Raw genomic sequence first — 18,001 nt, forward strand, 5'->3', positions numbered from 1 at the left:
GGCGGGTGGGAGTGATGAAGGTGAGAGGGGTGAGGAGGAGGAGGAGGTGGGATGAATAATGCGTGCATGGCCTGGGAGTAAGGGTTCTTCTAATCCTTCTGAGCCTTTTTTTATTCACATGCCTTCACACAACTGCAACACACCAGTCATTCTACACAGCTGCCTATTTTCCAGGGACAATCCCGAAGTAAATTGGACATGCTGATGAGAAGATGGCTGATCTTAATTTGCACTACAGCTCATTACTCTGCAAGAGAGTCAAAAAGCTTTTATTCCAGCTCTAGCCATTGACTACGCAATTGTTCATGTTTGTAAAACCTCACAAAGCCCTAATTCACTGGGTTAAGTTAAGAGCAAAACAAGTTTTGTTTGTTCTCCAGTTTCCATTTTTATGGAGTTTAATCATCATTATAACCTAAAGCAGTAGATACTTAGCTTTAGGCATGTTTTTTAACGATGCTATATGTTTAATCCTGAAAGAAATATGCCTGAGTAAATTATTAAATTCAGTGTGAGATCCATTGAACCTGGTAATCAGACATTGGTAGCACTCAGAGTTGAGCCTGACTGATTGTGTAGAATGTTCTGTATGATAAGGGGCTCTGTAGCACACTTACATGCTGCAGCTTAGTTAACTACCGGAATATAGAGGGGTGAGTAGGCTTGATCTCATCTTACAGTGAGGATCTCCTAATGAGAGAGAGGTAATGAGCAAGAAAAAAATCACTCTCATTTCAGTAAAGAAAAAGTGTTGAAAGGTTTGCTAGCTTTTTCTTTCATTTTGTGTGGCGGTGCCAAGTGGAAAATGTCCATCTTTCACTGGGAGATTTTTATGTTCTTCTTGGCTCATAGTAGTGTCCCCAGGGGATCCTTTTTCTTGGCATGGCCATAGTGGTCACCATTTGCTGGAGACAGGCTGTGGAGGTCAAAGCCATTTGAGAAGGACATAAAACCCCTAGAATGATTTTTGATCACACTATGAAACCGTCCCATTGTGGTTAAATGGTATTCTTCATGCCAACAACACATCTTTGTGGAGGTTATTGTCATCACAAGCAATTTAAAGTTGGTCTAAAAGAATACATCCACAGTTTATGGTGGACTTTATAGTAATGCAGCCAGCTGGTGAGTAAGTTTAGATGTTTTAGCTTGTCTAGGAATGGTATCACGCTATCCATGACCTAGCTGATTATGTGAAATAGCTTTCAGTGCTGGATCCAGGTGATCATTTTGTCACTTAAGCCATGATAACGCACTACAGCTCGGGTCGTGATGTTGCAAATCAGGGCTACGTCTAACATCTTGTGACCTCAGTTTTATGATGGAGTAAGTAAGGGGAAAACTGCCAGGACCTTCTCCTCATGAAGACCCAGAGCAAGGGCACTGTCTCCCCAGCCCCATAGATCAGCCAGCTCTGAATGTCAAACCGCACAGCAGCCACTGCAGTGCCAGGAGTCCCCCTCTTGCTCCCTCTCTGGCCCGTGATCTGCTGTCTGGTGACACCACTGCGCTAATGACCCGGTTTGGGAGTTGCTCCATGGGGCTCCTTGGCTTGGGAAGATGGAAGTTGTGGATATCCAACTGGAAGGTCACTGTTGACGAGGACCACTCACTTAACATTCCCTCTACTTTGTTGACATCCTTCAGTTTGCAAGGATGTTGAGACATTGAAGCCGTCACTGATCTTTTATTGAAACAGGCATGGCGATTCACTGAGTGGCAAATCAGGAATATTCTTATGTGATTTCCACACTGTTTTTGTAATTATGCACTAGTTCTTGGTCGAGAAAGACAAAAGGTTTATGTGAACTGCATACATATAATAGGTTTTTTTCTCCAGTGTTTAATTGCCCAGCAATTTGGATAACAGTGAAGTTGGAAAGCAGCACTCACCCTTGCTTGCCAACTCTGAAGCCATCTGATTGTTAGCTCTGTGTTGTTTTTGTTCTTTTTTTAATCAGTTTGCTGTGGAAGTATGTCTCAGCAATGTTTTCAGTCACTTGCTATCTTGACTTTTTTTCTCTCCGCCTCAGGAGTTTGGCTTGTTGGAGCAGAGTTAAAGTCCCCGGGGAGCACTCCTCTGGTGATGGGGGTACTGCCTCGACCTCACTCATGCCTGGTGTGGGTGGCATCCAACTAGGGAGACGCACAATGGAGAGCAAGACTGAAGATGGTGATGCTTCTGGTGGACTCTCCCAGGACTCAGCCTTATTCTCAGGGTCATGCATTCCAGCAATCTCTGTAATTATAAGCAAGTAAGAAAAAAGTTGAATCTTCTGCCTTTCTCAAAATGAATGTGCCCCACCCCTCAAGGGAAACATTCACATATCTGAGTTCTAGTAACTGGATGGGTTTTAATGAGGCAAGTCAAGAGTGTGTGTGTGTGTGTGTGTGTGTGTGTGTGTGTGTGTGTGTGTGTGTGTGTGTGCGTGCGTGTGCGTGCGTGTGAGTGCGTGTGTGTGCGTGTGTGTGTGTGTGTGTGTGTGTGTGCGTGTGTGTGCGTGTGCGTGCGTGTGAGTGCGTGTGTGTGCGTGTGTGTGCGTGTGTGTGCGTGTGTGTGTGTGCGTGCGTGTGTGTGCGTGTGTGTGTGTGTGTGTGTGTGTGTGTGGTTGGTGTACATGCATGTCTGTGTATCTGCCCTGTTCTAACGAGCGTAATTGACCCCTCGTGCTTTTAAGCCGCCGTTTTTCACCATTTGCGAGAATATTCTACTAAATAGCCTTCAGTGATTATTATTTCTACAGGAGACACTTCAATGGGTTTAAAACTTTCTCTGAGTTTTAAAGTTCAGTTACTACTTGTTTTTTTGGACAATGTGCAGTCAGAGCCAAATGGACAGAGGGTGAGCAGGCCACAGGTCAGGAAGAACTGCTGAAGGGTCCCACCACCCGAGGGCCACAGATTCCACAGGGGATCATTTCACCCTGCTGAGAAGCAGAGTGGAATCTCTAATGCTGCAGCACACACACTTGCTGTGGCGTCTCAATGTCTAACTAAAAGCTATGGGAGGTGAAAAAATCTCCACGTAACTGCTCAGTTTTCCTACAAAAACGGTGGTAAGAAGCTCAGGTGATCTGAAAACAGACTATGCCTTTGTGCGGTTGATAGAATTTCAAAGGCTTGTAGTCTGCATGTAGCATTTTTGAAGGACAAAACAAGTCCATTAAATTGTTTATGTGAATGACTAAATGCAGCATGCAGATGCACCATGTAGGCCTACACAAATAAATAAACTGCTTAATTTTGAAGTATCCTATAGGTACATAGAAATTTCCTGGCTGGCATTGTTTTTATGACAAACATGTCACGTTTTTATTTATTTATCTTTGTTTGGTTCATTTTTCCCTCACGCTCGGAGGTGAGACTTGAAACCAAAACATTTTTGTTGATTTTCATTGTGCCTATTTGCTCCCAAAAAATTATATTTGATTCTCCTTTCCATATTTATAAAGTTATTCTTGAGGGACAAGCCGTGTCAGATAGCTTCTGGAGCATCATGAGCAACATTCGTCACATGAGGTTTCTTCCACTTGAAGAAAAAAAAACAACTTCTGAGCAAGAGTGTACTGTAACTTAGAGACTGAAGTGTGCAAGCACTGAGTCAAGTCAAGCCTTTTCCCAGTTACTTTGTCACTAATGAAAGTAGCAAAGAGCCCTGGAGGACTGAAGAGCACTGTTTGTTTGTGTTTGAGAGAGCATTCGAGAGGTACGGGGGGGAGGCAAGGTGGTAAAACTTTGGGAGAGCCGCCTGACAGAGTGCTGAGAAGACAGCAGAGAGGGAGAACTTTGGAGCATTGTTAAGATTGAAGTTTTAAGGCAGCTGGGACCTCTTGACAGATTCCAAGCACCTACAAATAGATATTCCATATGTGTGTGTTTACCAACTTTTTTTGTAATTTGTGAGGGCTTTGAATTTATTAAAGCACATCACGTCAATCTGTGTCATACTTTGTTTTATTGATCTTTTGCACACATTTTATGGCAGCGTGTGGGTGGGGAAATTATTTTAAAAACAAAGGGTGCAGATAAAATTACAAGATTCAAATTGAGCAAACAGAATGAAAGTCTTGCCATCATATGTAGGTCATGAGTCCCCATTTATTATGTTTAAGTACATTTGCCACTGATCAGGTACAAATAAGGGAAAATAACAAGGCCTCTTTGAAATAGGAGGCTAATAATGACTGTCGTCTAATAGATGTGTCTCTTATGTAGCTCTCAATGTTCTATTACATTTATTACTCTGTGCTACTGTAGGTGATTACCTTAGATGCCTATAACAGTATATGGCCTTATTATGAACTCCAAAGTAAAAGGTGGGAATACCCTATAGAATAAGAGCAGCCTTATTATATACTTACATCATTAACTTTTATAGTTTTGGTCAAGTTTAATGGGGCATTTTCTTTAACAAAGTTAAATTCAGCCACAGTAAAGGCTATCAAAGGTGGTCGTTAATTGTCTTCATCCACACCAGCCTATTTTTGGGAGTTGCCCTATCGACTGTTTCTCTCCTTCCCTATAGGTGTGCAGAGAAAACTTCGGTCTCCTCTTAAATTTGTCTCTGTGAATCAGGCAGAATAGAAATGCATTGAAAGGGGGAAAGCAGTTGAGTGACTGGGATTTTTAGATAAGGCCCCTGGCAGAGGCTATCTCCAGGCAGCGGAGGGGCACAGTGCAGAGTGAGAAGCCCAATACAGGACGCCTCTCTGGATCTCATTTTCACATAGCAGGGGTATTATGGGGCTTGGATATCCTTGTGCGGGTTAGGGTGTATTTTAATGCTCCATTGTGTGTGTGTGTGTGTGTGTGTGTGTGTGTGTGTGTGTGTGTGTGTGTGTGTGTGTGTGTGAATGAGAGAGAGACAGAGAGAGAGAGAGAGAGAGAGAGAGAGAGAGAGAGAGAGAAAGAAAGAAAGAAAGAAAGAAAGAAATAGATAAATAAATAGGTTGTGTAATGTTTTTTTACCCAATAATAGGCCTTCTAATCAAATAACTTCAAAGTTTGCAGGCCATAATTAGTTAAAGTGGATTTTACTGAAACTCTAACTGAAATGATTAGTATATAAATGATAAAATAAGAAAAGAAAAATAAAGACAATAAACAAATCCTATTATAATTTTAAAGGGGAGGAGGCTACATTGTTTGACTCAACCACAACAACCACAATCTATTATTTTAAATCTAAAAAAAAAAAAAAAAAATTGATTTCTTTATAAATATTATTCACACAAATAAGGGAATGCAATAGAATCTAATTCATAGTGAACAATAATAATGAGAAGAAGAGAACAACTCCATCTGTATATAAACCAATCATCCCAAAAATTTGATGTGTGCCATTACATGTCATATTTGTCAACAGTCACACAGAAAATGTACTTCTGCTTAACCATTTCTACCAGAAGGGGGACCAGTCCGTCTGCCGTAGACGGAGAGTGGCCGACGGCGAGCTGAGGCGGAGGAGACGGCAGGGTGAGCAAGCCGACTTTGGGTTTAGAGTTCGACTCCGGATCCGGGGACCAGCAGATCCAGCATTCCGCATCTTGCCATGATCCCTAGGATTTTAATCATGCCTCTCTGTCTGTGTGTGAGTGCAGGCAGGCTGACAATGATTTCCTCAGTGATTACGTACAGAGCGAGTCCCTGCGGGGTAGGGGCCCCCTCTGGAGCCATCCTGATGGCTTTGGGGGCCTTGCTTCCATTTTCCATTATTATGTGGACTACCGGAGCGACAGCGCAGTCCAAGACCTTGCAGGTTTGTGATGAGGAGGGAGCTTCCATCTTCTCTCTGCTTCTTCATCCTCTTTTAAGAGCAATTTAGACGTAGACTTAGATCAGATTCCGAACCTAATTCATGATTTGCTGACTGGAGTGAGAAAAAGGAAGAGTCTATAATAGTTTTGATGCTGTTAGGTGGATATGAAGTGAAAAGTGTATTTATCATTTTTCCTCCTTTTTTTTGGTTTTGTTGCAATTTTTTGCACTCTCACAGGAGGCGTTTTGCTGATGTCTTTCTCACGCGGATGCATTTGAGATGAGATGCGAAAAGCAAATATTCCGCTTTTATTTCTAAACGAACATCATGCCTACACGCGTGTGTGTTTTCCCGGAGAATGGAAGCGCATGACGGGGATTACTATATTCTCGCACTTTTCCCGATACCCAGCTCAACTAAATAGAGTCGCCTATACCGATCGGGGTAATTGGATTTTATAACATCCACCTACTCATCACAAAATAACAGCAAACTCGTGTTCAGACCGTACGGCAAGGGCTAAGTTGCACCTCTCTGTAATGGTAAAAAGGCAGCCGCGATTTTGGTCAGTGGAATTTAGAGACACTATACCTTTCGACTATCCCGTGTTACACACATTATCAGACAGAAACTGAGCAACTTCAGCGTTTTCTATAGGATGTCGCGCCGCAAGCAAGCTAAACCAAGATCTCTGAAAGGTAAGTGATAAGCCTATGTTTGGTGGCTCTCAGAACATTTTATTTTAAGGTGATGACAAGTCTAGACGAGCATGAACTGAACTTATCGCTCACTGAAATGTCTCTGTCTTCCCTTTTTTACGCATTTCGAAGTGTTCTTCCTGTTATGCTGCGCATGGAATGGACTGCATTTAGCCTACGTACATGGCATCGGGGAAAAGCTGGTCGGCTACAGTTCAAACTGTATTGTAATGATAGCTAAAGTGCAAGGGCAGGGCATGGATAATTTAGAGAGCAACAGTGCAGCGCGACGCTGGCAAACATCTGGATGTGTTAAAGACGCTCCTGGTCGGAACTTGAGCCTTCTGATGGAATGGGGTGCAGAGTCACGTGACCCCCCCTCCTGTCTGAGAAACTAAGGAGGAAACATTTTATATGTTGGGGAAAGGGAGGGCTGTGATTGTGTGTGTGTGTGTGTGTGTGTGTGTGTGTGTGCGTGCGTGCGTGCGTGCGTGTGTGTGTACAATAAGATAAATTAGATGAAGTGTTGAGTGCTAATTGGACATGTTCATTAAAAAGTTGTACACATCTCGATTATCAGTCAAAGCTTTAAACCAGCTGAACTTTATGATGGTTTTATTTCATATCAAATCTCAGAACAGCATGTGAGGATATAAATATATATAGCAGCCAATATGTATGAGCTCTTTCTTTTTTTTGTTACTTTGCCTTGTCTTGTTTTAAACAGTTGGACTTGCGGTAATTGGACCGTGCATTTGTGTCTGAGTGTACATGTGTGTGAGAGAGGGGGAGGGAGAGAGAAATAGAGACAGAGCAACATGCATGAACACACACTCTCTCTCTCACACACACACACACACACACACACACACACACACACACACACACACACACACACACATATTCACACACTACTTTCCTCTGTAGCATTTTGGTGGGGGAGCTGCTGGGTTTTGGAGGTTGAGCTCCAGTTCATCTGGCAGGCATTGTATTTTGCTCAGCAAATAATTGTCCACAATTTCACATTCCCAGCTTGTGGTCTGTGGACCCTTTTCTCTCTCCCCTTTCATTCTCGGAAGTTTTCATCTCAAAGGAAGATTACATGGTCTGCGGTAGTACATTCATGCAGCCACCATTTTAAATCAATACCCAGGAGAGGGTGGAAATGTGAGTGCATGCACATCTTCTTAAAATTGTCACATTCTGTTTCCAGACCTGCGCTGCTCTTTTCACAGTAAACAGCTCTATACATTCCCTATTTTTCTCAGACCAGATTGGCATTGACTTAATTTTTTTCTAGTTGGTGTGACAATTGCTATTCTCAAAAGACACATCACTTCGATATATAATCATCTCCTGCAAGCATACCTACATGCCACAAGTGTTTGTATGTGTATGAATTCAGAAGAACATCTGTCAAGATTTGTGTATCTATGTGCGAGAGAGAGAGAGAGAGAGAGAGAGAGAGTGAACAATTCAGCATGCAAATTAAGTCAAAGTGATGACAGTGTTGGTTTTGTTATTGTCAGTAAAATTTAAATTGGAAAAATGTGGTGCACAAAACAACTGACTTTTATGTCCTCATACAGACTGGTGAAGCAGAGCAGAAATGCAGATACGTCATAGATATTTCCCTGTTTTGGATCAGACCCAAGGAAGGCCAGGCAGATGTTATTTATTGTTCTTTGTCTATCTCTTTCCTCTGGGACAGAGATACACTTATACAGATGTCCACAATAACTTTCCTTGTCAATTTTTTAAACTAGTCACTTGACATTGTATTCTTTCCACTATTGCAGGAGACAGGAATTGTCATTTTATTTGTAGACTTTTTTTCTTAACATTTTGTTAACACAAAAGTGACATCGCTAAATTTGCGGCACCACATTTTTGTCCTCATGTGCATGCATGTGTGTGAGACTGTATCTGCACGTACTGTATGTTTTCATGAAACAGAATGTGGTTGCACGGTTTAGGTTTCACTTTTATAGGTTGTCTTCTGCTGACTTGAGGCAGTGGTCAATGTGGACGCCGCTTTTTTGCGCAGAAAGAACACTTTGTTCTGCGGAAAGGAAAATAAACAGATGGCCTATGGAAGGAGGGTAGAGAACGGGCATCATGTGCTGTGTTTTAGGGACTGGTATGGATAGTATGGGCATAGAGTGTATGCAGAGGAGATGAGAAAATAATGCTGTGACAGTTGGCACTCTATTTTCCCTTGTGTACCCCAACACACCCACTTCCTCAGTATTGGCTGCTTGTGGGAGTCAGAGGTTATGTTTTTAGTCCCATCGAGGAAAAGGGCAACATTACAAGTCCCGTTTCAATTAAGTCTGAGAGACAGATCCGGCTACGTTATTGCTTAGGGGAATAAATGGCACAGGACAAGACCATACATCATTCGCTTATATGCAAACACTTCACCCTAGCCACTGACATTTACTCAATCCTGAGCCTTCTACATTTCTCAACTGTAGCCACATTGTAATTTTGTTTTGATGTGCAGAGGCTTTGGGTCAGCACATTGCCTCAGTCATTGCAGCGAGGAAGGAGGATCTCACTCCAAATTCTGCATGTAGCGTGTGATGACTGCCACGTTGCCTGTCCTACAGCACTTCCTGAATAATATGAGGCTGGGTTGATATTTTCATTTAGAGCACAAATGACAGTCTCAAGCCTGATGTGTTTATTGGCTGAAGAGGAAATTTCCAGGTCTGTCATCCGCATATATAAATATATTTTCTGCGCCATTTACTTTAAGTATAGAGGTTGTCATGAAATCAGCGCTGTGTCATGTACACCTTAAATATTTAATATTTTGGAGTAGCTGAAATTTGTCGCCACGTGAATGAGTTTTGCTTGGCTATACATTAATAGAAATATTATTTTACACTTTAAATATAAACTCTTTAGAACAGGTTGATTTATGAAATCTATGAAGGGCCTGTTAAAATGAAAGTGAATCAGTTTTATATTAAAATTCCTCTGCTCAGACATAAAGAGGTTAGACTTGAAGCACATTTTTATTTCCCTTCATGTCAGGTGAATGAAACTGCTATTAAAATTTGACCTATCAAGAGAAACTAAAATAGATATGTATTTTTTTAAACCCACAGCTTTTCTTTTTGGAGAAAAGAAACTTGATCGTGTCCATTATGCCCAGAGACCCATAACCATTCCCCCTTTCACTCCCTATAGGCATAGGCCCGTGTGACAAAAAAGTGTGATTGCACCTTTAAGCTCAAGTATTTGTATCATAGGAACTACTCAAAAACTCATTTGATTTTATTTTAAATGCACACTGTATTCAGTATGTTATAAAGGCCTCTCCTTAATTTGAGCAATTAAAAAACGCAGAAATGTACTCAGCTCTATTTTTTCCTCCCCTGTTAAAATGCCTATTAACAGTTGCGTCATTCTTAGTTTTTAGGAAGCTGCAGTATTCCAGTCTGTTCACAATTAATGATCTGTGGCATAACACCCATTAACACTTTTCTAATGTGACACAAAAATATGGTTAGTATTATCATTAAGGAAATTATGATGGAGCCGTAGAAAAATCCCATTAGCACGGCTGTCAGTGCTCTTGACATGCGGCTCAGTGTGTTGGACTGGGTGTCGCGGGAGCTGGCCGATATCTCTTCTTATTCCATGGCATGTGTCTCTCTTGTTGTCATGGATTGTCTGCCACATGGAGAAATAGTTCTTGTTCAGAGACAGTGATTGATTTCCATCACTGCTGCAAATGAAATGATATGTTGCTTATTTGCATCTGTCTCTTTTTCCTGTATGAATAGCATGAATATTTTTGTGGAAGCTAAATTTGCAATAATTGCATAAAAGGGATTATTGATTCATGACAGTTTTTTATTGGTACTAGTAGAGTTCATTTTTTGCTCGTATGATTTGCTTACAGTATGGCAATATAATGAAGGATTACAAATATTATGTAACGTGATTAACATGCTCCTTCATTGCAAATTATTTATGACACTAATCACCAGTTCAAATAATGCTCATTAAGAAAGTTATTCATGTGCAGTGTGTGTCCTCCTCCCTCCCTTCCCAGCCCTAATTGAGGAGAGTTGACCTTTTGACCCAAGCTAAATTGAGTTGTAGTCCCTGTGGCGAGCGTCTCCTTCCCGGTCAGTCAGGGCGGATTACACAGCCATTGTGTTAGGCACTGTATCGTCCAAGCTGGCTGTAACCAAGCAGATGAGTCACGCATATCCAGGAACACACTCAGGGCTTTTTTTTTTTAATGTCTGAGAAGTGCTGCGAGATATCCACACACACAAGCGTCCACACAAACAAATACGTGGCAATAAAAAGCCAAAAAATGTACGGTAATTATACACATGTGTTTTTGTGCATATATACGCTCTTCACTCTATTGTCTGACACAGCAGGAATTCATTTGATGGATTAGGAGCGGTCCAAGCTGCTGAGAGTTTGTCATGTTTTGCTTATTCATGTCTATTAAATCATTAGTTTTATGCAGGTGTGATGTATCATGGGCTGTGCATGTGGTGATCAATCTGTTCAAGTTTGTATTCTTTTGTTTTTTTTACCCTGCGCTTTGTTTTTCGCTTCTTGTTTTGCTCCCCTATCTGTAGCAAATTAATTCATCCCTAAAAAGGAAATGTCCTGTCTTGGGGATTGTTCCTTTCAATACAATGGCAGTTACTCTACAGTCATTTTTGTGTGTGGCCAGTGTGTTAATTAGTGGCCTTTAATGCTGTGCCACTTGTTGTGGGATTATATATTTCCTGCTCTGCGTTTTGAAAATCAAAGGAGCAGTGCTGAAATGGTCCCCAGTGTGTTTGGTATATATCAACAAAACCTAGCAGCATGATTACAGTTTGTCACTGCCTGATTGATACTGTTTGATACACTGTACCTTGTTAAACATTAATTAACTGATAGCGGTGATGCATTAAAAGCAATGTGGGCTATTCAGTTGAAGTTATTGTCATTATGAAGTGATCATGTTTTCAAGTATTTTAATTAAAACTGTCCAGCTATTTGTATTTCTACTGTCTTGTGATTGTTGATCAGATGTCCAGCTCGTATAATACATCACAGGAGCCTGCCCTTACTTTGACAGCTCACCTTCTATGATCGCTCCCAGCTATTTATTAATTATCCAAAAGACAGGTGCAAATTAAAAAAAAGTATTTGCACTGTGATGGAAGTTGTGTACTTTAAGTGACAAAACTTTTAATACGTTCACAGTGGTGACAAATCATCGCAAACTGCTGTAATGTTTAAGTTCTTATGGCATTGTGAAATAGAATTTTCTGCCTGAACTCCCTCATCTCACCAACAGGGACGGTAATCAAAACAGAAACTCCAACTCCCACCGCCAATCTCTGATAGAACCCTGGGGGATTTATTAGGACCCCCATCCCTAGCCCATTTAAATGATCCTAGATGCAAGGCGCTCAACAGTGCTGGAGAAACTCATTAAACTCTCAGGGCGTCATTCACTGAGGCCTCCTTTAACAGGACAAGCTTTCTGTGTTGGCTGATACAGTCCTCTTTGGTGGTTCCGAGGGATATACCTCCATGGTGTCCAACTATGTCTATTCCATCACTTTTAATTGATTTAGCTAATTAATTGCCAGACCCATGAATGTTTGTTTAGCATTTTTGTGTACATCAAATATAATTGTCCCGATCAGACATTCTTATATGTATTGCGTGAATAGTGGCATTTCTTTACAAAGGTTATTTTGAATAAAAGCTTCTCACAGGAATTCCTTTGGAATTCAGTTTTGGTTGGACAAGGCCTGACAGTGAAACGCAGTTGTTCCGTTGTTTGCCATCTTTATAAGAAACAGCTCAACACTTTCCTGTTCATTTTTCACTGATGTTTGACACCCTGCTTGACACTGACTCTTGTTCCCCTGAGGGGGCTTCTGCCACCATAGGATCCTGCCTTAATTATGCAAAGTACAGGATATTTTGTGCGATTTTAAAAGTGCGCCAGCTTTGGCAGTCACTGCCACACTCCCCTACTGGGAGGTCCTGTCAGACTCCCCCTTTCCTTTTTGCCCAGGAAAATGAAAGGCTAGAAAGAAAAGACATAATGGAGAATGCATTTCAACTGCAGGGGTGGAACGCAGAGGCGTAAGAAGTCCTCAGTGAGACCCTCATTTTACATGGAACAGGTGGGAGACTCTTTTGTTCTCTTCCCGCTGTTAAAAAACATTTTATTTCTCGTACTTGACATGCCACAAGGAACTCTCACCAGTTACAAAAAGGTTCCAATGTAAAAGGTTCTTACCTTTTACTAAACAGAAGTCGTGTTTTTCAAGGCCATGATGTTGTCAAAACGTCAAAAGTGGTTTGCTTGCCATGCGCCTAATGAGCGGGTTTCAGTGACGATCCAGCTGTCACAATTTTTTCAGCCATCCTGTTCAAAAGCAAAAGCACTTTGCAGCTGCTTTGGTTGTTATGACACGTGCATTTATGTTTTCTTTGCATTTAAGTTTGGATCACAGTCAGCTTTAACAACGTCCATATTTATAGTGGAATTTACAAATCTTCTTTTTGATACCTATCTAATGTAGCTAACCAAGGCACTATACACAACCTTCTTACTAATGCAGTCATCAAGGTGTTTTTTCCTTGGTCACTGTTGATGTTGGGAGGACGTTTCATAGGAGACGTTCATAATTCATCTCATCATTACCCAGTCCAATATGTTATATACGTGGGTGGCTGTTTGCCTTGTTGCCAAACCTCATACATATGAAAGGCTTGTGTGGATTCCCAGACCACAGGTTGAGCTGTCGAAAGCTGTCGAAATCTCTTAGAGTTTCCATACAGAAAATCTCAATAGTAAATAATAAAAAAGAAGGAAATCTCAATGTGTCTAAGTTGTTTTTCACTGTTAACTGTTTCTTTCCCTCTTCTCCCCCCCCCACCCCCTTCTCTTTTTTTCTGGCAGTAGAAGACAATGTGACAGAGGACCAGCACAGTCCTGGGCAGACTGCCATTCCAAGCGGTAATGCTCCATTTCATATTTCATCATTTTCGGCTGGAAAGTGGATCATGTGTGTGTGTGTGTGTGTGTGTGTGTGTGTGTGTGTGTGTGTGTGTCTGTTTGTTAGTAAAGTATTTGTTGGGTTCAGAATGACACAAACTGTCTTTCCTGTTTTTGAGGTTTTCATACTGTAAACTGCATGGTTGCATGTGTTTTTATAGGGGAAGGGCAGAACGGTGTAGCTTTTCTTCTTTGTTTGCGTGCATGCATACATGCAGGTGTGCTTATAGCTGTCCTTGTGTTCCAGCCGTTTTTTTAGACTCTTTGTTTCCCAACCCTCTGTATGATGTAGAATAGAGCTACCCAGATGAATGTGTCCTGTCTCCACGCGTGCCATTCACAGTGGCCCTCCAGGAACAGAGCGGTAATTCAGGTCAGGCTAGCAGAAAGCCCCCTATGAATGAAGCCTGCTCCTGATGCACCACACTGTATATTTTCATTTCATTTGTCTCTGGTAAAGGTTAAGTCTCAGGCGTGGTTATTTTAAACCCGATATGGATGGTTTTGCCCAGCAGGCTGGGGACCCTGGGTACTCCTAGGCTGCCACATTAGTCCAGCATTTACCCATAGCTTTCTAAGTGCTCCTGTGCAAAAGACAGAAGCATGCACCACTACAATAGGTCCGGGCTTTTTTCAGCTGTTTATGACTACAGTATTATTGTTTCAGTTTTCTCTGAAAACCTACTCTTTAGCATCTAGTAGGTATTTAGAGGTAGATTTGGGCCTCAGACATCACCAGCAGGTTCTGACTTTTGGTGTTATCCATCATTCCTCACATGTGTTTTCGATTGACCCTTTAGTGTGTAATTGATCAGATATGCCAGTAAAGATTTTTGTAACATTTTTGTTCATCTCTGCAAAAGCAGATATCTATCTGCCGCTGAGTTAATGCGTATTGATAGGTATTGGTGGGTGGTTCTGTGGAAAGAAACCGCCTCCTTAGCCCCTCTAACCCCGGCTCAAGAGATGAAGGACTGGGCATAAAAGGCAGACTTGCCTCGGAGACCTCCTGTCATCCTGAGCCAAAGTAGAGCTAATGAGTGTGCCTGATTACAACGACCCCCTCAGACACACGAATCTCCCCTCTCCCCATCCCTCCACCACCTCTATCTCCAGAGTGAGGGGAGACAGCCGCCACATGATCGATGTCTGCCTGTGGAGAAATCAGGAGGGCGCACAAATTAATTTCTCACTTTCCTCATTTGACTTCGTCTGACTGATTTATTTTTTAACCCTCTCTCAGGATGCAGCTTGACGGATGGTCAATGGGAAAAGTGTTGTTTGTGGCGGTACACTTTTAAGATGCTGGGAGATTGCTCTTGCTATTTGTCTCCTCCAACTTTTAAAATGTTTCACCCCCGCTCGTGTCTTTATCGTAACAGCAGTAATTCATCCTTCTAAACCACTGCCCAAATAAGCCCTTTTTAACTTCAAATTGGAAAGCAGTGGAAAAGCTTACCTGCTTTTCATGCATTCGTCACTTTGACGGACACGGCTACAATAGCCATTAGACTCCTGACAAGCCAAGGGCTTAATCAGACGTGGTGTCTAGATCTGCCTCATAAGTAGACCCCCAGTTGTGCTCTTCTGTAACTCTGCAAGTGTTCTGCAGGCCCTGCATCCTGTTTCTCATTCATGTTTGATATGTAGCAAAGGCAAAGGAGAAATGCTAACAAAAGAGGCCCTCTAAAAGATAGACAGTATTATGCATAGTATAGAGGGGCAGGAACAGTGTGATATCTGAGATTTAATGAGGCATTGCGCTTTTTTACCCAGAGAGTGTCGAGCAGGCTTAAGATCTGCAGCTTGGCTTTACCACTGCGCTGCCTGTGTGTAATTATAACCACATGCTCCGTGCTTTTTCTTCTCTCTTATATATACATCCCTTTCTTTTTTACTTTCTTTCTTTATTTTGCTCTCGGCTATGTCAAATTGAGACTGTTTTTTTGGAAGAGGGTGTCAGCTCTGTCAAAGTGGAGTGGACTGAGGCAAATAGAAGTGTTATAGAGATCTAAAGGGGTGTCTGGGTGGCAAGGTGCCGTAGTGTAGAGTAGTGTAGCGTAGTGGTGCGGTGTCTGAGACTCTGGCTCTGGCTCAGGCTGCCCACAGATCAATGTACTGCAGGGCTCACTACAGCAGAAAGAGGAAAGGACTCTTTCACTCCACCACTTCAGAAAATCATATTCTCTATTATTCATTTCCTTTGATGTTTTACTGCACTAATGGCATAGCAAGGCCCTCCGTTCAATATTATCACTCACTGTGAGTGAGCGAATGAGACAGGGTGAGAGAGAGAAAAAGAGAGCGTTTGGTATGTTCAAATGTTGTTTCTCATTCAACTGCTTTCATTTCCATTCTTTTTTGTGTGCTCATATCATTATTTTTTTGGTGTTGAGATTTTAATGGTGGATGATGCCATCTGTATACCTGTGATTATATGTACTGCTTCCTTCATGTTGTGCTCTCTATGTTGTCGTCATGTTTGTTCTCACTCCTCATGTATTTGTTTAGCACCTTTCCTCTCTCTCTCTGCTACTCTTTATCTTTATCTCAGCATGCATTATAACATTTTCATAAATATATTGCAAGTTTTCTTTTGTAACATAAAACAAGGGAAACATTTGGCTGTCAGCGCATCATGTTGAGCTTGTAATGTGTTAATAAGAGAGAGAGAGAGAGAGAGAGAGAGAGAGAGAGAGAGAGGGATAGATCACTTTTGATAAACACCTCCTCTAATCTACTTTAAAATTTCAAATGCACCAATATATTAAACAGCAATTAGTCCTTAATATGAATCTGGGGGACTTGAAGCAGATAACTCAAATTGCATGCACCGACCATATGAACACAGACTCCCCCCATGCAAATTCTTGAGGATCGTTAACAATCTGGCAAGTGTCAAGCGTACAGCCGTCTTGTCGGATCATGACATCTTTAATGATGGGGGATCAGTGGATGTGACGGTCTAACTGGAGAGCCCCCAAATCCCATCCACACAGAGGAGGATACACTCTGAGGCACATGTGGCATTAGAATGTAGTGTGACCTATATATGGAGGGTGCTCTGCAAAAGTTTTAGATTCTTAAATAATGAGGTGCCGGCAACCGTGTGAAGGTTATTCAATCTTAATGTCCTCCTATTTCTGACAGCCTCCCTCACTCTGATAAAGGAGCACACTCACCTTTGATCAGGCCCGTCGACATGTGTCGACAGAAGCTGCTTGCTGGTTAAAATAAATTCTTAATTCGTACTTGGGAGTGGGTGGTTGTAGGGTGGGTTGCCGGGGAGGGGGCATCGTAGGATCAGGATCTCTGGGAAATGATGGGGAAATGAGGAGATGGTTGAGCTAGTAATGATGTTTTCGACACTAAGGTCTTTCATTGCACAAAGAAAAACACAGAGACTAGCCTGATGGAGCTAGACATACTGTATCTACAGGCAAGTAAGAACATAGCCCTGAGTGATTTCATGCTTTATCGTGCACAGTGTTTTGGAACCAAATCAGTTTAAAACACTGACATCCATCACATGTTACATTACAAAAATGGCTTAGTACCTTAACTTTTCCATGTCTCTTTTCCTTGTTCTTTGTGCTTAATATTTCATTAAACTGTAAAGCTTAGGGTTAGACATAAAATCCCCAGTGCGGTAAAGACAGGGTTCATGGAAAAATCTTAATTCTATTGAGGTTAGCCTGGCCAGACTTTTTTTTTTTTTTTCCTTCTTTGAGTATTCCTGTACGTTCATGCCCTTCCTCCTCTCCCCGTGGTCAGTGTCTCTGCCTATGCCTATCTCAGTGTGTGGGCCAGACAGTGGGGGGACATGTAGGCTTCCCTGCTAGGGACCATGGGTCCTTGGTGGGGCTGAGGGAGCAGAGAAGAGAATATCAATTAAAAGGTTATAAATATTTAAGAGCAGAAATATTCAATAATATAAGGGTGGGGGGTCCAGGGGACTCTTCAACTCACAAGATGAAAGTTGTGGCATGATAAATGTCACTAGGCACCATAAGAGACAAGAGTGTGTATGATGGATGGACTCGAACTCAGGCAGATATTACATGGCTATAAAGATGTCAATCACCATTCAGATTTCCACGTTTTATTAATTCAAAACTAATGCAATTTTAGTACCATAAAGATTAAAAATGTGTCCTTTCAGTCAGATCTTCATCATATTCCCCTTATGAATAATTTCTCAGTCCGAGCTATGATCATCTTACATCGAGCTGACCTTATCAGAATATGGATCAGCGGTCAATGTAGTTTCCCCCATGTCCTTACCTTCTGTACTAACATTGCCAAGCTGATTAACAAAATTATTAACAAGGGCATCAGGCATGATGAAAAACTCTCAATATGCCACACGTCTTCCCACCATATTCCACATGTGATTGTCAGCCATTCCAAGCATGTTGGTATTGATCTGCTGTCCAGCCTGTAGAGACTGGTAGAAGAGGATGTCCTGATCTGATGGATTACTGTATGAGGCCC

At 41.8% G+C, this 18,001-nt stretch overlaps 1 protein-coding gene across 7 annotated transcripts in view; it reads left to right on the plus strand.

The window, feature by feature from the left end:
- Positions 1-5,577: 5,577 nt before the first annotated feature.
- LOC116046048 (zinc finger protein 521) overlaps positions 5,578-18,001 on the plus strand; it is a 91,216-nt gene continuing 78,792 nt past the window's right edge. For 4 of the 7 annotated variants that reach the window (XM_031294177.2, XM_031294180.2, XM_031294179.2 and 1 more), the window contains exons 1-2: positions 5,765-6,456; positions 13,412-13,468. In XM_031294177.2, the coding sequence (XP_031150037.1) occupies positions 6,417-6,456; positions 13,412-13,468 (97 nt within the window). In that variant the 5' untranslated portion in view covers positions 5,765-6,416. The other 3 variants (XM_031294184.2, XM_031294183.2, XM_031294178.2) reach the window with 3 other exon arrangements.

The sequence above is a fragment of the Sander lucioperca genome, chromosome 9 (assembly GCF_008315115.2).
Source record: "Sander lucioperca isolate FBNREF2018 chromosome 9, SLUC_FBN_1.2, whole genome shotgun sequence".
NCBI classification, from domain to species: Eukaryota; Metazoa; Chordata; class Actinopteri; order Perciformes; family Percidae; genus Sander; species Sander lucioperca.